This window comes from Pecten maximus, chromosome 5, assembly GCF_902652985.1.
Source record: "Pecten maximus chromosome 5, xPecMax1.1, whole genome shotgun sequence".
In the NCBI taxonomy this organism is placed as follows: Eukaryota; Metazoa; Mollusca; class Bivalvia; order Pectinida; family Pectinidae; genus Pecten; species Pecten maximus.
In genome coordinates, this window is record NC_047019.1 from 51,339,810 (window position 1) to 51,359,175 (window position 19,366).

Consider the following 19,366-nt stretch of genomic DNA (forward strand, 5'->3'; position numbering starts at 1 on the left):
ATAAGGCCATTGACTGCCCGTAGATGAATGGAATTTTATTCCTTGTTAACTGCGGTTAATCGAAAATCTGGGTTGCAGTATAATCCCTTCAAACTCCGGCAAAGGGTTATCCTGCTGAAAGATTTTGTTTGCTTTTGTTTAACGTCCTATTAACAGCCAGGGTCATTTAAGGACGTGCCTGGTTTTGGAGGTGGAGGAAAGCCGGAGTACCCGGAGAAAAACCACCGACCTACCGTCATTTGAATTGACAAAACGCATGATTTGTGCAGTAATGGTATGTTGGTATTTTAGGCGCACCGGAAATAGATAAACTGTTATTTGACAGATAATGAATTTTGAATATAAAGGGGTAAGGGCACACAATATCTCCTTATTTGATACGGCTATGTATTTATTCAATACAAGCTATTTAACAATTAAAGAAGTTACGTTTCTTTATCCTTTCAGTACTATTATAACATTTCCTACCTGTAGGCCATGTCGTCATCTTCAGCTCCCCAGCCCCAGTATTCATTAGAATATCCATTTACTAACTGGAAATGTTCTGACGTTATAGCAAGCACTCCACCAACAAGTAGCTCATATTTCAACCTTCAATAGAAATTATACTGCCATTACCAACCTACATCACTTCAAATCTAAACATCGGCTTACATCAATATGACAGACATGAGATTAAGTAATATACTAAGGGCCTGTCGTACTTACGACATGTAGGTATTTTATGTCAGACAACATATTAAATGTTACATGTGTTATACTTACGACATGTAGGTATTTTATGTCAGACATGAGATTAAATGTTACATGTGTAATACTTACGACATGTAGGTATTTTATGTCAGACGTAAGATTAAATGTTACATGTGTTATACTTACGACATGGAGGTATTTTATGTCAGACATGAGATTAAATGTTACATGTGTTATACTTACGACATGGAAGTATTTTATGTCAGACATGAGATTAAATGTTACATGTGTTATACTTACGACATGTAGGTATTTTATGTCAGACATGAGATTAAATGTTACATGTGTTATACTTACGACATGGAAGTATTTTATGTCAGACAACATATTAAATGTTACATGTGTTATACTTACGACATGGAGGTATTTTATGTCAGACATGAGATTAAATGTTACATGTGTTATACTTACGACATGGAGGTATTTTATGTCAGACATGAGATTAAATTTTACATGTGTTATACCTACGACATGTAGGTATTTTATGTCAGACATGAGATTAAATGTTACATGTGTTATACTTACGACATGTAGGTATTTTATGTCAGACATGAGATTAAATGTTACATGTGTCATACTTACGACATGGAGGTATTTTATGTCAGACAACATATTAAATGTTACATGTGTTATACTTACGACATGTAAGTATTTTATGTCAGACATGAGATTAAATGTTACATGTGTTATACTTACGACATGGAGGTATTTTATGTCAGACAACATATTAAATGTTACATGTGTTATACTTACGACATGGAGGTATTTTATGTCAGACATGAGATTAAATGTTACATGTGTCATACTTACGACATGGAGGTATTTTATGTCAGACATGAGATTAAGTAATATACTAAGGGCCTGTCGTACTTACGACATGTAGGTATTTTATGTCAGACAACATATTAAATGTTATATGTGTCATACTTACGACATGGAGGTATTTTGTGTCAGACATGAGATTAAGTAATATACTAAGGGCCTGTCGTACTTACGACATGTAGGTATTTTATGTCAGACAACATATTAAGTGCTACATGTGTTATACTTACGACATGGAGGTATTTTATGTCAGACATGAGATTAAATGTTGCATGTGTTATACTTACGACATGGAGGTATTTTATGTCAGACATGAGATGACATGTATGTAATATATGATAAATAACATGTGATTTAATTTATTTATTTTTTATATTTGTAGCACGTATGACATGAATGTACTATATGATATATTACCTTGGAGTTAATGTTATATTAATAGGTCTTATGACATGGATGTTATATATTATTTATAATCTGTTATTAAATGTTGATGAGTAATACCTGTAATGCATTTCATCAACAGCAACTGAAAGGTGAGTAGGTTGCCATGGACAGGAATAAAGATTTCTATCATTTTCTGGTACTAGATCAACATCATGGAAAATCACACAGTGGAATCGAAAACGTTTCTTTGCTTCAAGAAATGCAGCATTCATCAAGCGCCCTTTGTTGAATGTTGCGTTACCAAACTGCAACAAAACTTATTAATTATGCATACATTGATAGATGTAAGCAACACAATTTAGCATTAACCCCAACTTCTACATTAACATTTACCTGTACCTCACCCTACATTTCAACCATAATAATAACTTTTACTTTAACTTACCCTACACTGTAACTATTGCAATAACAATAACTTTTACTTTAACCCGTCGGAAGCAATCCTGTAAGTCATAACCCGCCCGAAAACGTCAGACCAGTGCGAATCTAAGTCAGACCACAAGGGAATATGTAAATCAGAGTGCAGCCAAATTAGTAAGACCAGAGGGAATATGTAAGTCAGACCGCGGATCACTGACAAATTTTGTAATTCAGACCATACAAGCATAAATGCTTAAATAGTATAGGAACCTGAAGTCAGGATTTGGCATGTTTGACGTCTGTCCATCTTTCTACATTTTAGACGGGTTTATAAGTCATTATTATTTCCTTTTTATGTACAATGTGTGTGCCGTAAAAACGAAGCATACTGAACAGAGTATTTGAACCCTTACCTTCCAAGCCATTCATATTAAACTTGTAGCAGCTTAGACGTTAAACACATGTTCCCCCTCAACTGGTTTCTTTTGTCATACGTACCTGTTCGGCAACTAAAATCCTGAACTCCAATTGCTGACGTTGAAGCATACCAACTAAATTATGTAGAAGTATTGTTAAGTGACGCCAACGATCTCTAAATGGAATTACAATAAGCACACGATGACGAGATATACAGGTGGCTGGTTTCCAGTAGCCGCCAGACTCGACAGCTAGCCTTGATTCTAGTCGACAGGCTGTGTCACAGGTTTGGACGGATATTTCACCAACTGAAAAATGTTTTTTTTTCAATGCAACAAGAAAATTACAGTCTGCAAATAGATAAAATCTAATGATCAGCTCTGGGATTCATGCTGTACACTACGAGGGCTTATTGATAAGTTGTGAGCCTTGTATTGAAGGATTTGAATTTTGCCGGACATATTGTATAATTTTTCAACATAATCCCCATCAGTATCTAGACACTTTTGGCAACGGTGTTTAAGGGCCTCAATGCCACTTTTATAGAACTCTTTTTTCTTCGCTGTTCAGCAAGCCATTCACTTCATGTTAGGGTTAGGATTAGGGTGCCTAGAATAGTTTTTTTTAGTTTCGGAAATAGATGAATGTCTGGTGGAGTAAGATCAGGTGAATGAGGCAGATGCTCAATCAATTTTAAGCCACACTCTTGAATGGCAGCCATGGCAATTTCATTTCAACAAATTTGATGGTATTAGTCAAAAGGATCAAATAACAGCCCAGGCCTATATAAATTCTCTCCTACGGTTGCAATTGGACGTATAGATATAAAATTAGATATATAAATTTACTGTGAAATGAAAAAAATACATGTATAACAAACATTTAAGGGAAGTAACTCAAACATAAACATTCACACATCATTCATACATTTTGATTATATATACATGTATACATAGCATTTGATCATAAACTATTTAATATAAACTATATCTACAAGAATCAGTTATTAACAGGCATTGACCAAAAGTCCATGTGCTTTTATTCACAGATCGTGCCTGTCAATACTCTCGGCGAAAATAATATATATAAATGTAAGATATTATAAATTATCCAAAAAATACTTTCATTGAAAAGTTTTTAACAGACTCTATACTTCACATATACACAACAAACTTAGCATACTCAAATGATGACACATGTGACCAATTGGGATGGAGGGATCTTTAAGGACATGTACACTTATGCATTTGTGAGTTAGAAAATGTAACACAAAATGAATATATAAAATTATTATATTATACTATTTTATATTGTATATACCTTATATCTCATTAAAATATAAGGTATAAGTAATATAATATAGTATAATACAATATTATATAATGTAATATTAATATGATATGATAAAATATAATATTACATCATGGCTCATATATTTAAAGCATATAGAGATTAAAGCGTATCGATTTACCAATGAACAATTGAACATCATTTAATATTTGCATATTTACAAGTTTATCACAGTCAGGGCAACCTTTAAGAAAGTGTTAATATTAGAATTATTATGATTTGCATAACTATATCATGAAGTAAATAAGGAATGTCTAATGCCATTATATCCAGGACATTCACAGAAATAATGTGAAGCAGCAGTTTCGTTTTCAATATCACAGGCACAGGTGGGTGAGTTTAATAAATGACCATTAAATAAATCAAAATTTAAATCGCTACACAAATTTCTAAGCTGACAAATAATGAGACTGGCCTTTCATGGCAATGACAGACTCTTCCACCATAACCCTGACCAGTTTTGTCCATTTTGTAAAAGCCAATTGTCTTGTTTACTATAGACTGCTACCTCGTCGATATAAACTTACCAAATGAGATCAATCCTTTGATACATGGCCCTATTTAGTCAGAAAATAGTAGGCCTGAAAAAAGAATATCCTTCAGTACCTTCTTTAATACGTGGCTCACAACTTATCAATCAGCCCTTGTATCAGTAATATCTATGTCATATAATAGAATTACATTTCAGTTCTAGTTATTTCTATAGTAATTAAAAGGAACTTTTGTCAAAAATATCTTATCTAATAAAAATGATCCAAAGGTCATTGGGTAACAGGTAATCCCTTAACAATCCATCTCCCTTGAAATACATATATCTCATACAATAATACAATCATAATTTAATTTATATAATAATATTTGATTTGAACTTAATTTGTAACTAAATATTCAAAGTTCTAAAATGACAACGAACAATACATACTATTTTTGAAATGTATATTATCTGAATACACATATAAGTATATTCAGAATGCATGCAAATGCTTCATGATAGAAAAAGAAATATTGATATTTACAAGTACTCGTTAACATATAGACTCAAGAAATACGATACAGCTCATGACGTTATCATAACTTCTGGAACTCATGAAGGATCCTATATATTTTTATGTGGAATGCCCATTATTGTATCAATGGTCTCTGAACTAACCAAAATCAAAATTTAGATATTGATTAGGTTATACTTTACTGCCGTAGTTTATGTTAAGGCATGTGTATAAAAATAAAAATGCATGTAAAGTTTACTTTACTTTCTTTCTTTCTTAACCCAGTCACTGATAATAAAGAGTAGGATCGGGGTTGAAGGATAATTCATAAATGTATTCACATTGGGACTAGAGTTAACATCTATTTAGAAAGTAGACTCAATATATCTCTAAACACAAATAAAAAATAAATATTCGTTACCCCTACTTAAATACACTAATGCTATTCGTTTAATGTTCATTCTAGTAAAAGTCCAAAGGACCTGTTACAGGTTACATTGTTTTTTGCCCACGAGCCAATCTAATAATTACCGGATGATATTTGTAGTACTATATGAGACAACCCATTAAATATTTTTAAAAAAATCAAAAGATCACAGGGCCATGTTCCATGACCATTTTAATATCACCCTACATGGGAGTGTAGGAAACTGAAACCGTTACAATATATACTTGCAATACTTGTACAAATCGGTGCTTGAAGTATACGCTGATGTCCAATATCTTGAGTCAATAAGTAATTATCTATGAAATGAGTTCCAATGGCTTCAAAAAGGTAATTGGGGAAACACTGGTTGATTGTTTACAAACTAAGTTCCTGGTCATGTCTGCGTTTTTTGTACCCCGTTTATTATAAATGACAGTGTGACTAGTAACACCACGTAAGCCAGTACAAATTATAGCAGCATTAAGTTGTATGGATTCAAGATGATCGGATTCTGTCTGATTACAAAGGAACCAAAGGAAACAAGCGGGAGAAAATCAACAACACATCGGAGCTATCCCACCAAAGTACATTTTAAGGCAAGCAATATTAGTTCCTGTATGTGATAAATGCACGAATTAGAATCACACCAGCAGTGCTGGCATCACTACTTCTGATACAGAGACCTTTCACTAGAACATCAAACGTCACCTTTCCATTTCTATACCCTAATGGGAAAATCCAGAGAGGAGAAAGAGAGAAGAGACACGCTAAATCTGGTCTTCTAATGCCCTATCAGCATATTATGACACCATTAGATCTTTCTACAGATATATATCACACTATTATACAATCAAAAATAATATCACCTGATTTTCAATAAAAATGCATACCGGTCGCACAAAAAATGGATGGGTGTTTTCAAGAATAGATTATAAAGTTATCCCCCTTGTCGTACAATATCAAATATTCTGTTGTAATATTTATCTCAAAATAATGCCTACAATGGCATTGTATTTGTATACAGCTGTGTAACCACTTGGAAAGCCTCCGACCAGTCGTTTTGACCATGGACTTCTTCATCAACAATGCAATTACATCACTCCTTCTTTTCTACACAATTAAATTATTATCTTACTACCTCTTCTATTCTACACAATAAAATGGTAATAACAATATCCCTTCTTTTCTACAGAATAAAATCGCTCACACTATCCCTTCTTCTTCAAACAATTAAATTAAATCGTAATTACACAATTATTTCTTTTCTGCACATTCACATGGTTTCACACTTTCCCTTCTTTTCTACACATTTAAATGGTAATCACACAATCTCCTCTTTTCTACACATTTAAATGGTAATCACACAATCCCCTCTATTCTACACATTTAAATGGTAATCACACAATCCCCTCTATTCTACACATTTAAATGGTAATCACACAATCCCCTTTTTCTACACATTTAAATGGTAATCACACAATCCCCTCTATTCTACACATTTAAATGGTAATCACACAATCCCCTCTTTTCTACACATTTAAATGGTAATCACACAATCCCTCTATTCTACACATTTAAATGGTAATCACACAATCCCCTCTATTCTACACATTTAAATGATAATCACACAATCCCCTCTTTCTACACATTTAAATGGTAATCACACAATCCCCTCTATTCTACACATTTAAATGGTAATCACACAATCCCCTCTATTCTACACATTTAAATGATAATCACACAATCCCCTCTTTTCTACACATTTAAATGGTAATCACACAATCCCCTCTTTTCTACACATTTAAATGGTAATCACAAAATTCCTTCTTTTCTACACATTTAAATGGTAATCACACAATCCCCTCTTTTCTACACATTTAAATGATAATCACACTACTCCTTCCTTTCCACACAATTAAACGGTTACCTCCTTACTCCATCCTTTCCACACAATTAAACGATTACCTCATTACTCCTTCCTTTCCACACAATTGAACGGTTACCTCACTACTACTTCCTTTCCACACAATTAAACGGTTACCTCCCTACTCCTTCCTTTCCACACAATTAAACGGTTACCTCACTACTCCTTCCTATCACACAATTAAACGGTTACCTCACTACTCCTTCCTTTCCACACAATTAAACGGTTACCTCACTACTACTTCCTTTCCACACAATTAAACAGTTACCTCACTACTCCATCCTTTAATTAAATGGTTACCTCACTACTCCTTCCTTTCCACACAATTAAACGGTTACCTACTTACTCCTTCCTTTCCACACAATTAAACGGTTACCTCCTTACTCCTTCCTTTCCACACAATTAAACGGTTACCTCCTTACTCCTTCCTTTCCACACAATTAAACGGTTACCTCACTACTCCTTCCTTTCCACACAATTAAACGGTTACCTCACTACTCCTTCCTTTCCACACAATTAAACGGTTACCTCACTACTCCATCTTTTCCACACAATTGAACGGTTACCTCACTACTACTTCCTTTCCACACAATTAAACGGTTACCTCCCTACTCCTTCCTTTCCACACAATTAAACGGTTACCTCACTACTCCTTCCTATCACACAATTAAACGGTTACCTCACTACTCCTTCCTTTCCACACAATTAAACGGATACCTCCTTACTCCTTCCTTTAATTAAACGGTTACCTCCTTACTCCTTCCTTTAATTAAACGGTTACCTCACTACTCCTTCCTTTCCACACAATTAAACGGTTACCTCCTTACTCCTTCCTTTCCACACAATTAAACGGTTACCTCACTACTCCTTCCTTTCCACACAATTAAACGGTTACCTCACTACTCCATCCTTTCCACACAATTAAATGGTTACCTCACTACTCCTTCCTTTCCACACAATTAAACGGTTACCTCACTACTCCTTCCTTTCCACACAATTAAACTGTTACCTCACTACTCCTTCCTTTCCACACAATTAAACGGTTACGTCACTACTCCTTCCTTTCCACACAATTAAACTGTTACCTCACTACTCCTTCCTTTCCACACAATTAAACGGTTACCTCACTACTCCTTCCTTTCCACACAATTAAACGGTTACCTCACTACTCCATCCTTAAATTAAACGGTTACCTCACTACTCCTTCCTTTCCACACAATTAAACTGTTACCTCACTACTCCATCCTTTCCACACAATTAAACGGTTACCTCACTACTCCTTCCTTTCCACACAATTAAACGTTTACCTCACTACTCCTTCCTTTCCACACAATTAAACGGTTACCTCACTACTCCTTCCTTTCCACACAATTAAACAGTTACCTCCTTACTCCTTCCTTTCCACACAATTAAACGGTTACCTCACTACTCCTTCCTTTCCACACAATTAAACAGTTACCTCCTTACTCCTTCCTTTCCACACAATTAAACGGTTACCTCACTACTCCTTCCTTTCCACACAATTAAACGGTTACCTCACTACTCCTTCCTTTCCACACAATTAAACGGTTACCTCACCACTCCATCCTTTCCACACAATTCAATGGTTACCACACTACCACTTCCTTTCTATACATTTAATGGTAATCAGACAACCCCTCCATTCTACACAATTAAGATGATATATCGCTACTCCTTCTTTTTTACACAATTAAATGGTTATCATAACAACCTTTCCTTTCAACACAATTACGGGATTATTACACCACCTTTTCTTTATAACACCACTCTTTCCTTTCTTCACAATTGCGTGGTTATAGCAAAATCCCTTCCTTTCTACACAATTAAGGGGTGATTAAACCATCCCTTTCTTTCTACACAATTACGGGTTTATAACACCCCTTCCTTTCTACACAATTAAGGGGTGATAACACCACCCCTTCCTTTCTACACAATTAAGGGGTGATAACAACATCTCTTCATTTCTACACAAATACGGGGTGAAAACACCATCCATTCCTTTTAACACAATTACGGGTTGGTGACACCATCCATTCCTATTTACTTAATTACAGGTTGGTGACACCATCCATTCCTTTTTACACAATTACGGGGTAATTACACATTCCCTTCCTTTTTACAAAGTTACGGATTTATAAAACAATCCCCTTCATTTCTACAATTACGGGATGATTACATAACCCCTTCCTTTCTACAAAACTACGGGGTGATTACGCCACCCCCTCCTTTCTACATAATTACGGGTTTATAACACCCCTTCCTTTCTACATAATTAAGGGTTTATAACACCCCTTCCTTTCTACATAATTAAGGGTTTATAACACCCCTTCCTTTCTATAAAACTACGGGGTGATTACGCCATCCCCTCCTTTCTACATAATTACGGGTTTATAACACCCCTTCCTTTCTACAAAACTACGGGTTTATAACACCATTTCCTTTCTACATAATTACGGGTTTATAACACCCCTTCCTTTCTACATAATTACGGGTTTATAACACCCTTTCCTTTCTACACAATTACGAGTTTATAACACCCCCTCCTTTCTACACAATTACGGGTTTATAACACCCCTTCCTTTCTACATAATTAAGGGTTTATAACACCCTTTCCTTTCTATAAAACTACGAGGTGATTACGCGATCCCCTCCTTTCTACACAACTACTGGGTGATTACGCGATCCCCTCCTTTCTACACAACTACTGGGTGATTACGTGATCCCCTCCTTTCTACACAACTACTGGGTGATTACGCGATCCCCTCCTTTCTACACAACTACGGGGTGATTACACCACCCCTTCCATTCAAAACAATTACGGGCTATTACACCACCTTTATTTTCTACACTATATATGGATAGTTGCACCACCCCTTCTTTCTGCTCAATGATGAGGTTATAACACAGCCCCTTCATTTACATGTATACAAAATTAATGGATTATTCTCCCGCTTGCTTTCCTTTTCAATTATAGGGTTATTACACCACCCATTTATTTTCTGCACAATACTAGTGATATTACACGACACTTTCCTTTCTATACAATTATTACATGAACAAGTATGGCGAAACAAATTGTCTAACCCTATTTACAGTTGTGTGATCGCACAATGTTCCAAAAGCATCGTTCGCACACCGTGCAGACATCGTGCGCACAAATGTGCGATGTGCGATACAAACCGCACAACTGTGCGATACAAACCGCACAGCTAACGATAGGGTTATAAATATTACGGAATAACTAGTTATACGAAAAGATATACGAAAAAAATAAAATTATGATATAAGATGGTCGCTTTTATATATACGTGCTGCATAACAATTGTTTTCATTCATGGAACATGTATGACCTGTTACTTTTTGCCATTTAAGTACCGTCATTTTGTCTCGCAAGTATTCGTGATGTTTTCGACGGCCTGGTGATACATGTACATGTACATGTACCAGAATGGTAGACGGACATCACTACGATTATTTATCTTACTTTATACATAAATTACATATATTATGTATTTTTAAACTCAACAGTAATGTTTCTATTCATAACAAGTTGTTTTATCTGTTGATAAGTTCTACATGTATTAAATAGCCTGTATATAATCTCGCTGAATACACATTTCTTCGACTCGCCAAGGCCTAGTGGTGTCCTCGGCGACGTCCAAGCAAATTATATAAAGTTCTTTAATAATCATTTAGATAACTTATTTAACTATACATCGGTGTTTAGTTTCATTCCTAATAATTATTGCATATATTTCACCAAAAATATGGTAATTAGCTGCCTCGTAAAATGGTAATCGTTGTATATCTTTTACAATCGTTCCACACGTTTGAATAATTAGATTACGCGTTCCTCATTTTATATCGACCACGATACACATCGCACATGTACCGTTCCAATCGCCCATCGTGCGCACATTTTCCTGCACGATCCGTATCGCACAGATATCACATCGTGCGCACATCGCACATCGTGCGTGCGCACATCGCACAGCGTGGAACGTTGTGCGATCACATAACTGTATAAACACAATTTTCTATTGATTTTTTACAGCTCAGAACAGATTTTTCCCTGAATTTTTGCAACAATTTTGTACAAATTGTTTAAATATTTTGGCAGCACGACTGCATTATATTTTCGGATGTAGACCTGTTGGGAAAGGGGATTGGAGCACAGCTTGCCTCATCCATACAGCTTATATGATATGCCTGTTTTGTTTCGTCGGTCTATATCATGCTATGAAAAATTATTTTACAAAGAATAGTATCAACAAATATTTCCAGGTATACATTGTGGTAATTAACAGACATCGCAATGGACATCGAATTCGGATAGTTATGTTTACAGGGCGGAGGGTTTGCACGAATATCGTTATATAAGTCTGTGATTTTAGTCATTGCTTTTCATTGCATCACACTATAATTCAGTATCATTTGAATAATGTTTTCCGACATTGAAGGTGTGTTCTTATCACGTTCTCTAACATCATCAGTAAGTAAACTAAAATATAAGTATTCAGTATAATCGTACCTTGATTGTCCATAGTTACTAACTGTGAAAATAGTCGAGCCAATATTATCATTATGTACTGAAACTGCGAGGGGTAAACGAGCCTTTATCGCACATATTAAGTGGCAATCTTCTTAAATAAAACCATGGTGGATAATAATGTTTTTATTGTTCAAATTAAATAAACCGAGGTGGACACTCGGGCTTTTATTGTCCAAATTATGTTAAACCGTGGATATCCGTACTTTTATTGTCCAAATTAAGATAAACCGTGGTGGATAACCGTTCCTTTTTGTCCAAATTAAAAAAACCGTGGTGGATAACCGTCCTTTTATTGTCCAAATTAAGATAAACCGTCGTTAATAACCGTGCTTTTATTGTCCAAATTAAGTTACACCGTGGTGGATAACCGTTCTTTTTTGTCCAAATTAAATAAACCGTGGTGGATAACCGTCCTTTTATTGTCCAAATTAAGATAAACCGTCGTTAATAACCGTGCTTTTATTGTCCAAATTAAGTTAAACCGTGGTGAATAATCGTGCTTTTATTGTCCAAATTAATTTAAACCGTGGTGGATAACCGTTCTTTTTTGGCCAAATTAAATTAAACCGTGGTGGATAACCGTCCTTTTATTGTCCAAATAAAATCAATCCGTGGTGGATAACCGTTTTTTTTGGTCCAAATTAAGTGAAACCGTGGTGGATAACCGTTCTTTTTTGTCCAAATTAAATTAAACCGTGGTGGATAACCGTCCTTTTATTGTCCAAATAAAATCAATCCGTGGTGGATAACCGTTCTTTTTTGTCCAAATTAAGTGAAACCGTGGTGGATAACCGTCCTTTTATTGTCCAAATAAAATCAATCCGTGGAGGATAACCTTGCCTTTTGAATCAATATTTAGACATCTGTGATAAATAACCCAGCTAAGATCAATATTTATCAGAGTTTTGTTATGGATATTCGGGCTTTTATTAGTAAGTAATCAAACTAAGTTGGATAAGTGTGCCCTTATTATCAATATTTAGTAGAATGACTGTGGATGTTTAGGCCTTTAACAATGTTTAGTAAAACTGTGATGGATACTCGGGCCTTTAGCAATGTTTAGTAAAACTGTGATGGATACTCGGGCCTTTAGCAATGTTTAGTAAAACTATGATGGATACTCGGGCCTTTAGCAATGTTTAGTAAAACTGTGATGGATACTCGGGCCTTCATCAATGTTTAGTAAAACAGTGATGGGTACTTGGGCCTTTAGCAATGATTAGTAAAAATGTGATAAATAATCTTTAATATTAATATTCAGTAAAACTGTGGTGGAAATTCGGGTATTTCTTATCGATATTTAACATATCATTTGTGAATATTCGGGGCTTTACCAGTGTTAAGTTAAACAATAAAGGATAATTGTGCATTAATATTCAATATTTACTTTAAAAACTTTATAGGATAATCATGCTTTATTATCAATATTAAGTAACACTGTGGTGGTTGATCGGGTCTTTGTTATCAATATTAAGTAACACTGTGGTGGTTGATCGGGACTGTGTTATCAATATTAAGTAACACTGTGGTGGTTGATCGGGCCTTTATTATCAATATTAAGTAACACTGTGGTGGATGATCGGGTCTTTATTATCAATGTTAAGTAACACTGTGGTGGAAGATCGGACCTTTATTATCCATGTTAAGTAACACTGTGGTTGATGATCAGACCTTTGTTATCAATATTAAGTAACACTGTGGCGGTTGATCGGACCTTTATTATCAATGTTAAGTAACACTGTGGCGGTTGATCGGACCTTTATTAACAATGTTAAGTAACACTGTGGTGGAAGATCGGGACTTTGTTATCAATATTAAGTAACACTGTGGTGGAAGAACGGACCTTTATTATCAATGTTAAGTAACACTTTGGTTGATGATTGGACCTTTATTATCAATATTTAGTTAGACTGTGGTTGATGAGCGGACCTTTATTATCAATATTAAGTAACACTGTGGTGGATGATCAGGACTTTATTATCAATGTTAAGTAACACTGTGGTGGAAGATCGGGACTTTGTTATCAATATTAAGTAACACTGTGGCGGTTGATCGGACCTTTATTAACAATAGTAAGTAATACTGAGGTGGATGATTGGACCTTTATTATCAATATTAAGTAACACTGTGGTGGATTATCAGGCCTTTGTTATTATGTAATGAAATTGTTGAATATTCGTACTTTTATCAGAATGTAGTAAAACTATAATGCATATCGTGACGTTTTTATCAGTATGTAAAATTTGTTGGATGAATATGCCTTTTATTATCAATATGAAGTAAGAATGCGGCGGTTAATCGCGCCATTACCAATGTTAAGTAGATATGATTGCGATGGATAATCGTGTTTTTATGATCAACATTACGTGAAACTCTGATAAACATAGGCCCTTTATCTATATCTAGTTAAATTTTGATGGATTATCGTGTTTTTATGATCAACATTACGTGAAACTCTGATAAACATAGGCCCTTTATCTATATCTAGTTAAATTTTGATGGATTATCGTGCCTTTATTTTCAACATTAAGGAAAATGTGATGGATTGTTGGGCATTCATTTTTTTTTTATAAATTTGTTAAATCTGCGGTGCATTATAGGGCATTTATTACCAATATATAATAAAGCTGTTATATGCCTGTTATAAGATGAAAGTACATGATGCTTAAATTTTGATATTCACTTTGAACTAAACCTAAGTCAATGCTCCAAATATGTTATTATTAACCTGTGAGAACGAATTATCAATATCCTAAATCAATGAACCAATCAGAAGTATCAAGCGTTTTGTTATAGGCGATATTACGAACTGCTTTTTCTCAAACCAAAGAATGTTTTCTTACTCTTGTTTTTTTTTTACAATATTCTTAATAGTTATTCAGTATTATGCATAACTTGCTTCACTTTACATAAATAAACTAATATAAACTTAATTTAAAAACATGATTCAGTCGTAACAAACAGCTTAAGATGTTACTTTTTTCGGAAGAGAATCTACCCAATTATATGTTAAGTGGACTATCCGTCATAATTACTTCTGCCACAGTACGCATTGAAAAGATATAAAGGAATACGTATTAGATACAATTAATTAATACACATGTGGTACTTGTATTTAACGTCTTTATCAAGTACTAAATACAATTATTAATGCACACGTTCTTTTAAACCGCCTGTTATTAATAGTACCAAATCTGTATTTTCGCGTATTTTCCCCATGTTTTACCGATTGTGAGTTAGAATTATGTTTTTACTATTGTGTTGTTATTCTCACTTTTAACGAGATAATAACATTGTCTTTATATTTTACAAGAACGTTACAATAGTCTATCTAGGGTAGAATAACAGCCAGTCATTAAGCATGTCATTCAATTTATTGCTTTTATTTATTCCAACACGAAATAGTAGAAATGCCGGTTTTATCACATGCTTTCGATTTTATAGATGCACAAAGGACGGCGCTAGACGTATTTACACTGACTTAACAACTTACCTAGCTTGGGGGGAACTCGATCACAGAGCGTCATAGAATCATCCTCACGGACGGTGGGAATTACAGCACTAACATCTCCATTATCGTTTGCAATATTCATGCCATTATTTTGCTCACTTAACATAATAATCACACTTTTTATCCGACGACGAAACACTTCTATTTTGGCAATGTTTTTGTATTTTTTAAAGTTATAATTTCCTATCATTTCATGGTACATTTTCTTCCTCTGAGCGAGCTGTTGATTTTTAGATAAATGATATCCTCTCTGGTCATGTCGATGAACGACAAGAATCTGACATAGAGTGAGAACGATGATAAAGATGAGCAGAGCGAGGAACAGGACGGACGGCAAATCTTTTTTTTGGAACATAACTTAAGTGACGGTGCAATGGTATCCATCTGTTGGATCCTCACTTTGCTGATCATGTTTGGAAGATTTGCACTGAAAGTATTATGTCCCCGTTGTATGAGATTTTTGTTTACATATCACCATATCTGCCTGTGAGCTTCCTTGCAGGTGCACGTAGTCAGCTACTTGCTGTGACAGAGCTTGCTCGCTGCTCCCTGGCTATACCAGTGTTTTATCGAACGTTTCTATATTAGCCCAGCTTCAGTGCCTCTCCACCAATGACTGTCAGTACATCTGCCGTCGCGAAGCAACGCCGTCATAACGTCTATTCCCTACTAGGCGCATGCTTTCTGGACTCGTCTTGCATTAAATGATGCGTGTAGACAGCCTTGGGGTGTTTTAAATGGTCTTCACTATTCAGAGTATTCTACGAAATGAGCCAAAATAAAGGCGCTTACAGCAGACTCATCACTTATTTGAGTTATGACATATATTTACTTACACGAATTGCCCTTAATGGTTATAATCTAAATATATGATATCAAATAGGTTAACAGTAGTAATGTAGTTCCACACAGATGCACTCATTGTATTTGTTAGAGATAGGGTTATGGTTAGGGTTAAATGCTATGTAAAATACAAAAGCGTGTAATAGTTTAAAACTCATAAGCTCTCTATATTTTAACACTTGAAATTTATAGTTCCTCTTCTGGACTGGTAACATCAAGAAATGCTTGTGATTATAATCGTTTTGTAAATGACATTGCATTGGGTGAGTTTTTAATTCAATTAATTATATACATGTATCAATTTCAATTATTAAGTTTTCCAAAACTATCACAGCAATTTAGCACCAAAAATGGTTGACAATATGGTCTCCAAAAATACACGATTGCTTATCAAGTTTGTGGTGGGGGTCTCGAGAGGAAACCTCGCTTGCAACAAGCTGTTTGTCATTAAAACTAAAGTGATTACGTAAAACGCTTACGGCGATAGGCAAAAATCATCCGTTATTCGTGAAAAGAGTTCAGGTGTTTGACAGACCATGTCACCTTGTACGATAATTGATAATAATCAATTGATAATTTTCCTTGACGGTTATTTGGACAGTAAAATCAACCACCACGAGCCACCAAAGCCATCGCTGTACGCTGGGTCAGACGCAGACGCCGGTTTACACACACAAGATTTTCTAGTGAAAAGAAAGAAGAAAGGGACCTTGAAATAACTTTAGGGGAAAAATTATTCGACCGGTTAAGACAAAGATCCAGATTGGACAGATTCCGGTTTAGACACTATCCATTGTTTCTGTAAAAAGGCTAACATCAATTCCAAGTATCAAAGAGTTACCTTACTCAAAAAGAATCAGTTAGCAATGTGTTACCGTCACAAGAATCCAACCCTGAATGTAATATTGCATTCGCAGTAAATTTATGCACCGAAGTAAACTTTCCAGTCTGACTGATTACATAATTTGCTTCATTCGCGTACAAATGCATATAACGAGAATAGCTGGAAAATATACATAGAATATTGTGCATTTAGACGTTATGTCATTATAATGAATCCATACATTCCGAATTATATAACTCAACCTTTCATATTCCACATATCAACCAGAGATTGGATATACTCCCTATTCGATAGATTGATCTTTTATTTTTCTGATACGAGCTCTAAGATAAATTTTGAGAAGATTCCAACATGGTAATGCAGAGTCTTTCACTACCGCTTGCAGCGATAGTTCGATCGATAACAAGCTGAGGGGTCAAGGTCAAATTTTCTAAACTCTTACCGCTTAGTCAGCGTATGGTGAATGCATGCGATCGTAGCTTCTTCTTCTTGTTGTTATTATGTTTACTCCGAGCGGTAGATAATTCAAACAGCTTAGCCAAGTATATATTCTGGGACACTATAACCTATTAGAAGGAAATATATTCCAAGTTCGCCAAGTGAATGGAAACATATTCCCGAAAAATACAGCATAGTACAAGTAAAAAAAAAACAACAACAATGTGTTTGGGCTGAGAGAGACAAAGCTCGGACAATAAAATTAGGTAAAAAGAAATCGATTCCCTTAAACCATAGCCCATTATAAAGGGAACCTTTCCCCGTATACTATAGTCTAATAAAAGGAAATATGTTGCACCATGACACTATATCATAGTAAATGGAAACACATTCCAATTAACCTTATTTTCACACCCTATTATGTGGTAAAAGGACACATATTCCCGGACACTATTACCTAATGAACGGGAAGTTATTTCCCAATACCACTGCTTTGTAAATATGGAATATGGTCGGAAGCACTATGGCCGCGTATAAAGATACATTTTTAGATAACAGGGACTTATAAAGAAAGATGTGATGTATTCCCATGAATAATAACCGAATTTAAGAAAATCTATTTAGGATACCGTTGCCTTGTACGAGCGTAAATTGATTTTTTTCTGGAAATTAGAGTTTAGTAAAAGAAAATGTACTCTCAGGCGCAATATCCTAGTAGAAGGAAGTATATTAGACACTAGATCTTAGAAAAAGGAAATATATCCCCAGACATTGCAGCCTATCTTGAAGAAATAAAAAGATGTTTATTCCATGAAATATAGCTAAGTTAAATGACATATTCCTGGATACTTTAAATTAAAAAAAAAGAAGATAAATAAGTTCAGTATGTATTCCTTGACATTATAGTCTAGTAAAAGATAACCCTAACCCTAAAAAGAAATATTTTCCCGGAAAAATATCTTAGTAACAGGAAACATTTCCGAACACAATAACCTTTTGAATTCAAGTGTATTTCCGGACAATATTGACTAGTACCCTAACCCTAGCCCGGATACCATAGCCTACTAAGTAAGAATATATTCCGAATCCCTATGGAATAGTAAAATGACATGCTTTTCTGGATACTATAGCCATGTAAAAGAAGATGTCCCGTTATGTGGGGTAACAAAGTGGGTTTCTGGGCTATAGGTAACGGAATTGATTTCAGCGGTCCCAGGGTGGTGGGTTGCGAAATGGATTTTACTGGTCGCTGGGTGATGGGTAACGAAGATGAAGTCACCAATCACTTGACGATCATATGTTGCGAAACGGCTGTCACTGATCCTTGTTTGATGGATTTTGAAGTGGGTCTGCCCTGCAGGTAGGAAATAAGAATTTTACCTGCTGTCCCCATTGCATGATCATGATAGCGAATAAATTTGGGATATTTTCTTTTTTAACAACTTGCTTCCTCCTAATATCTCCCTTGATAATACCTCACCTTTACCTTTTAGTTGAGCGTTTGCCCTTCAGGGGAAGTCTTTAGGCTCTCTCTCCTGGTCGAGACATACAAGAGTCGTTAAAATGGAAGTTTCTAAGCAGCTCAGGGTATCTTCGGCAGTAGTTCATTATTCTTTAACGTGATATCAACAGCTAAGGTCATTTAAGGACTGTCTCCAGTTCGTGCAACAT

At 35.1% G+C, this 19,366-nt stretch overlaps 1 protein-coding gene across 1 annotated transcript in view; it reads right to left on the reverse strand.

Moving 5' to 3' along the window:
- The window catches only part of LOC117328307 (beta-1,4-N-acetylgalactosaminyltransferase bre-4-like), a 38,588-nt gene extending 22,504 nt beyond the window's left edge, over positions 1-16,084 (reverse strand). Inside the window, exons 1-4 of the mRNA XM_033885830.1 lie at positions 15,553-16,084; positions 2,881-3,107; positions 2,080-2,267; positions 469-591 (exon numbers count right to left, since the gene is read on the reverse strand). Coding sequence (XP_033741721.1) covers positions 469-591; positions 2,080-2,267; positions 2,881-3,107; positions 15,553-15,925 — 911 coding nt within the window. The 5' untranslated portion in view covers positions 15,926-16,084. The remainder of the gene's footprint in view (positions 1-468; positions 592-2,079; positions 2,268-2,880; positions 3,108-15,552) is intronic.
- Between the last annotated feature and the right edge of the window lie 3,282 nt (positions 16,085-19,366).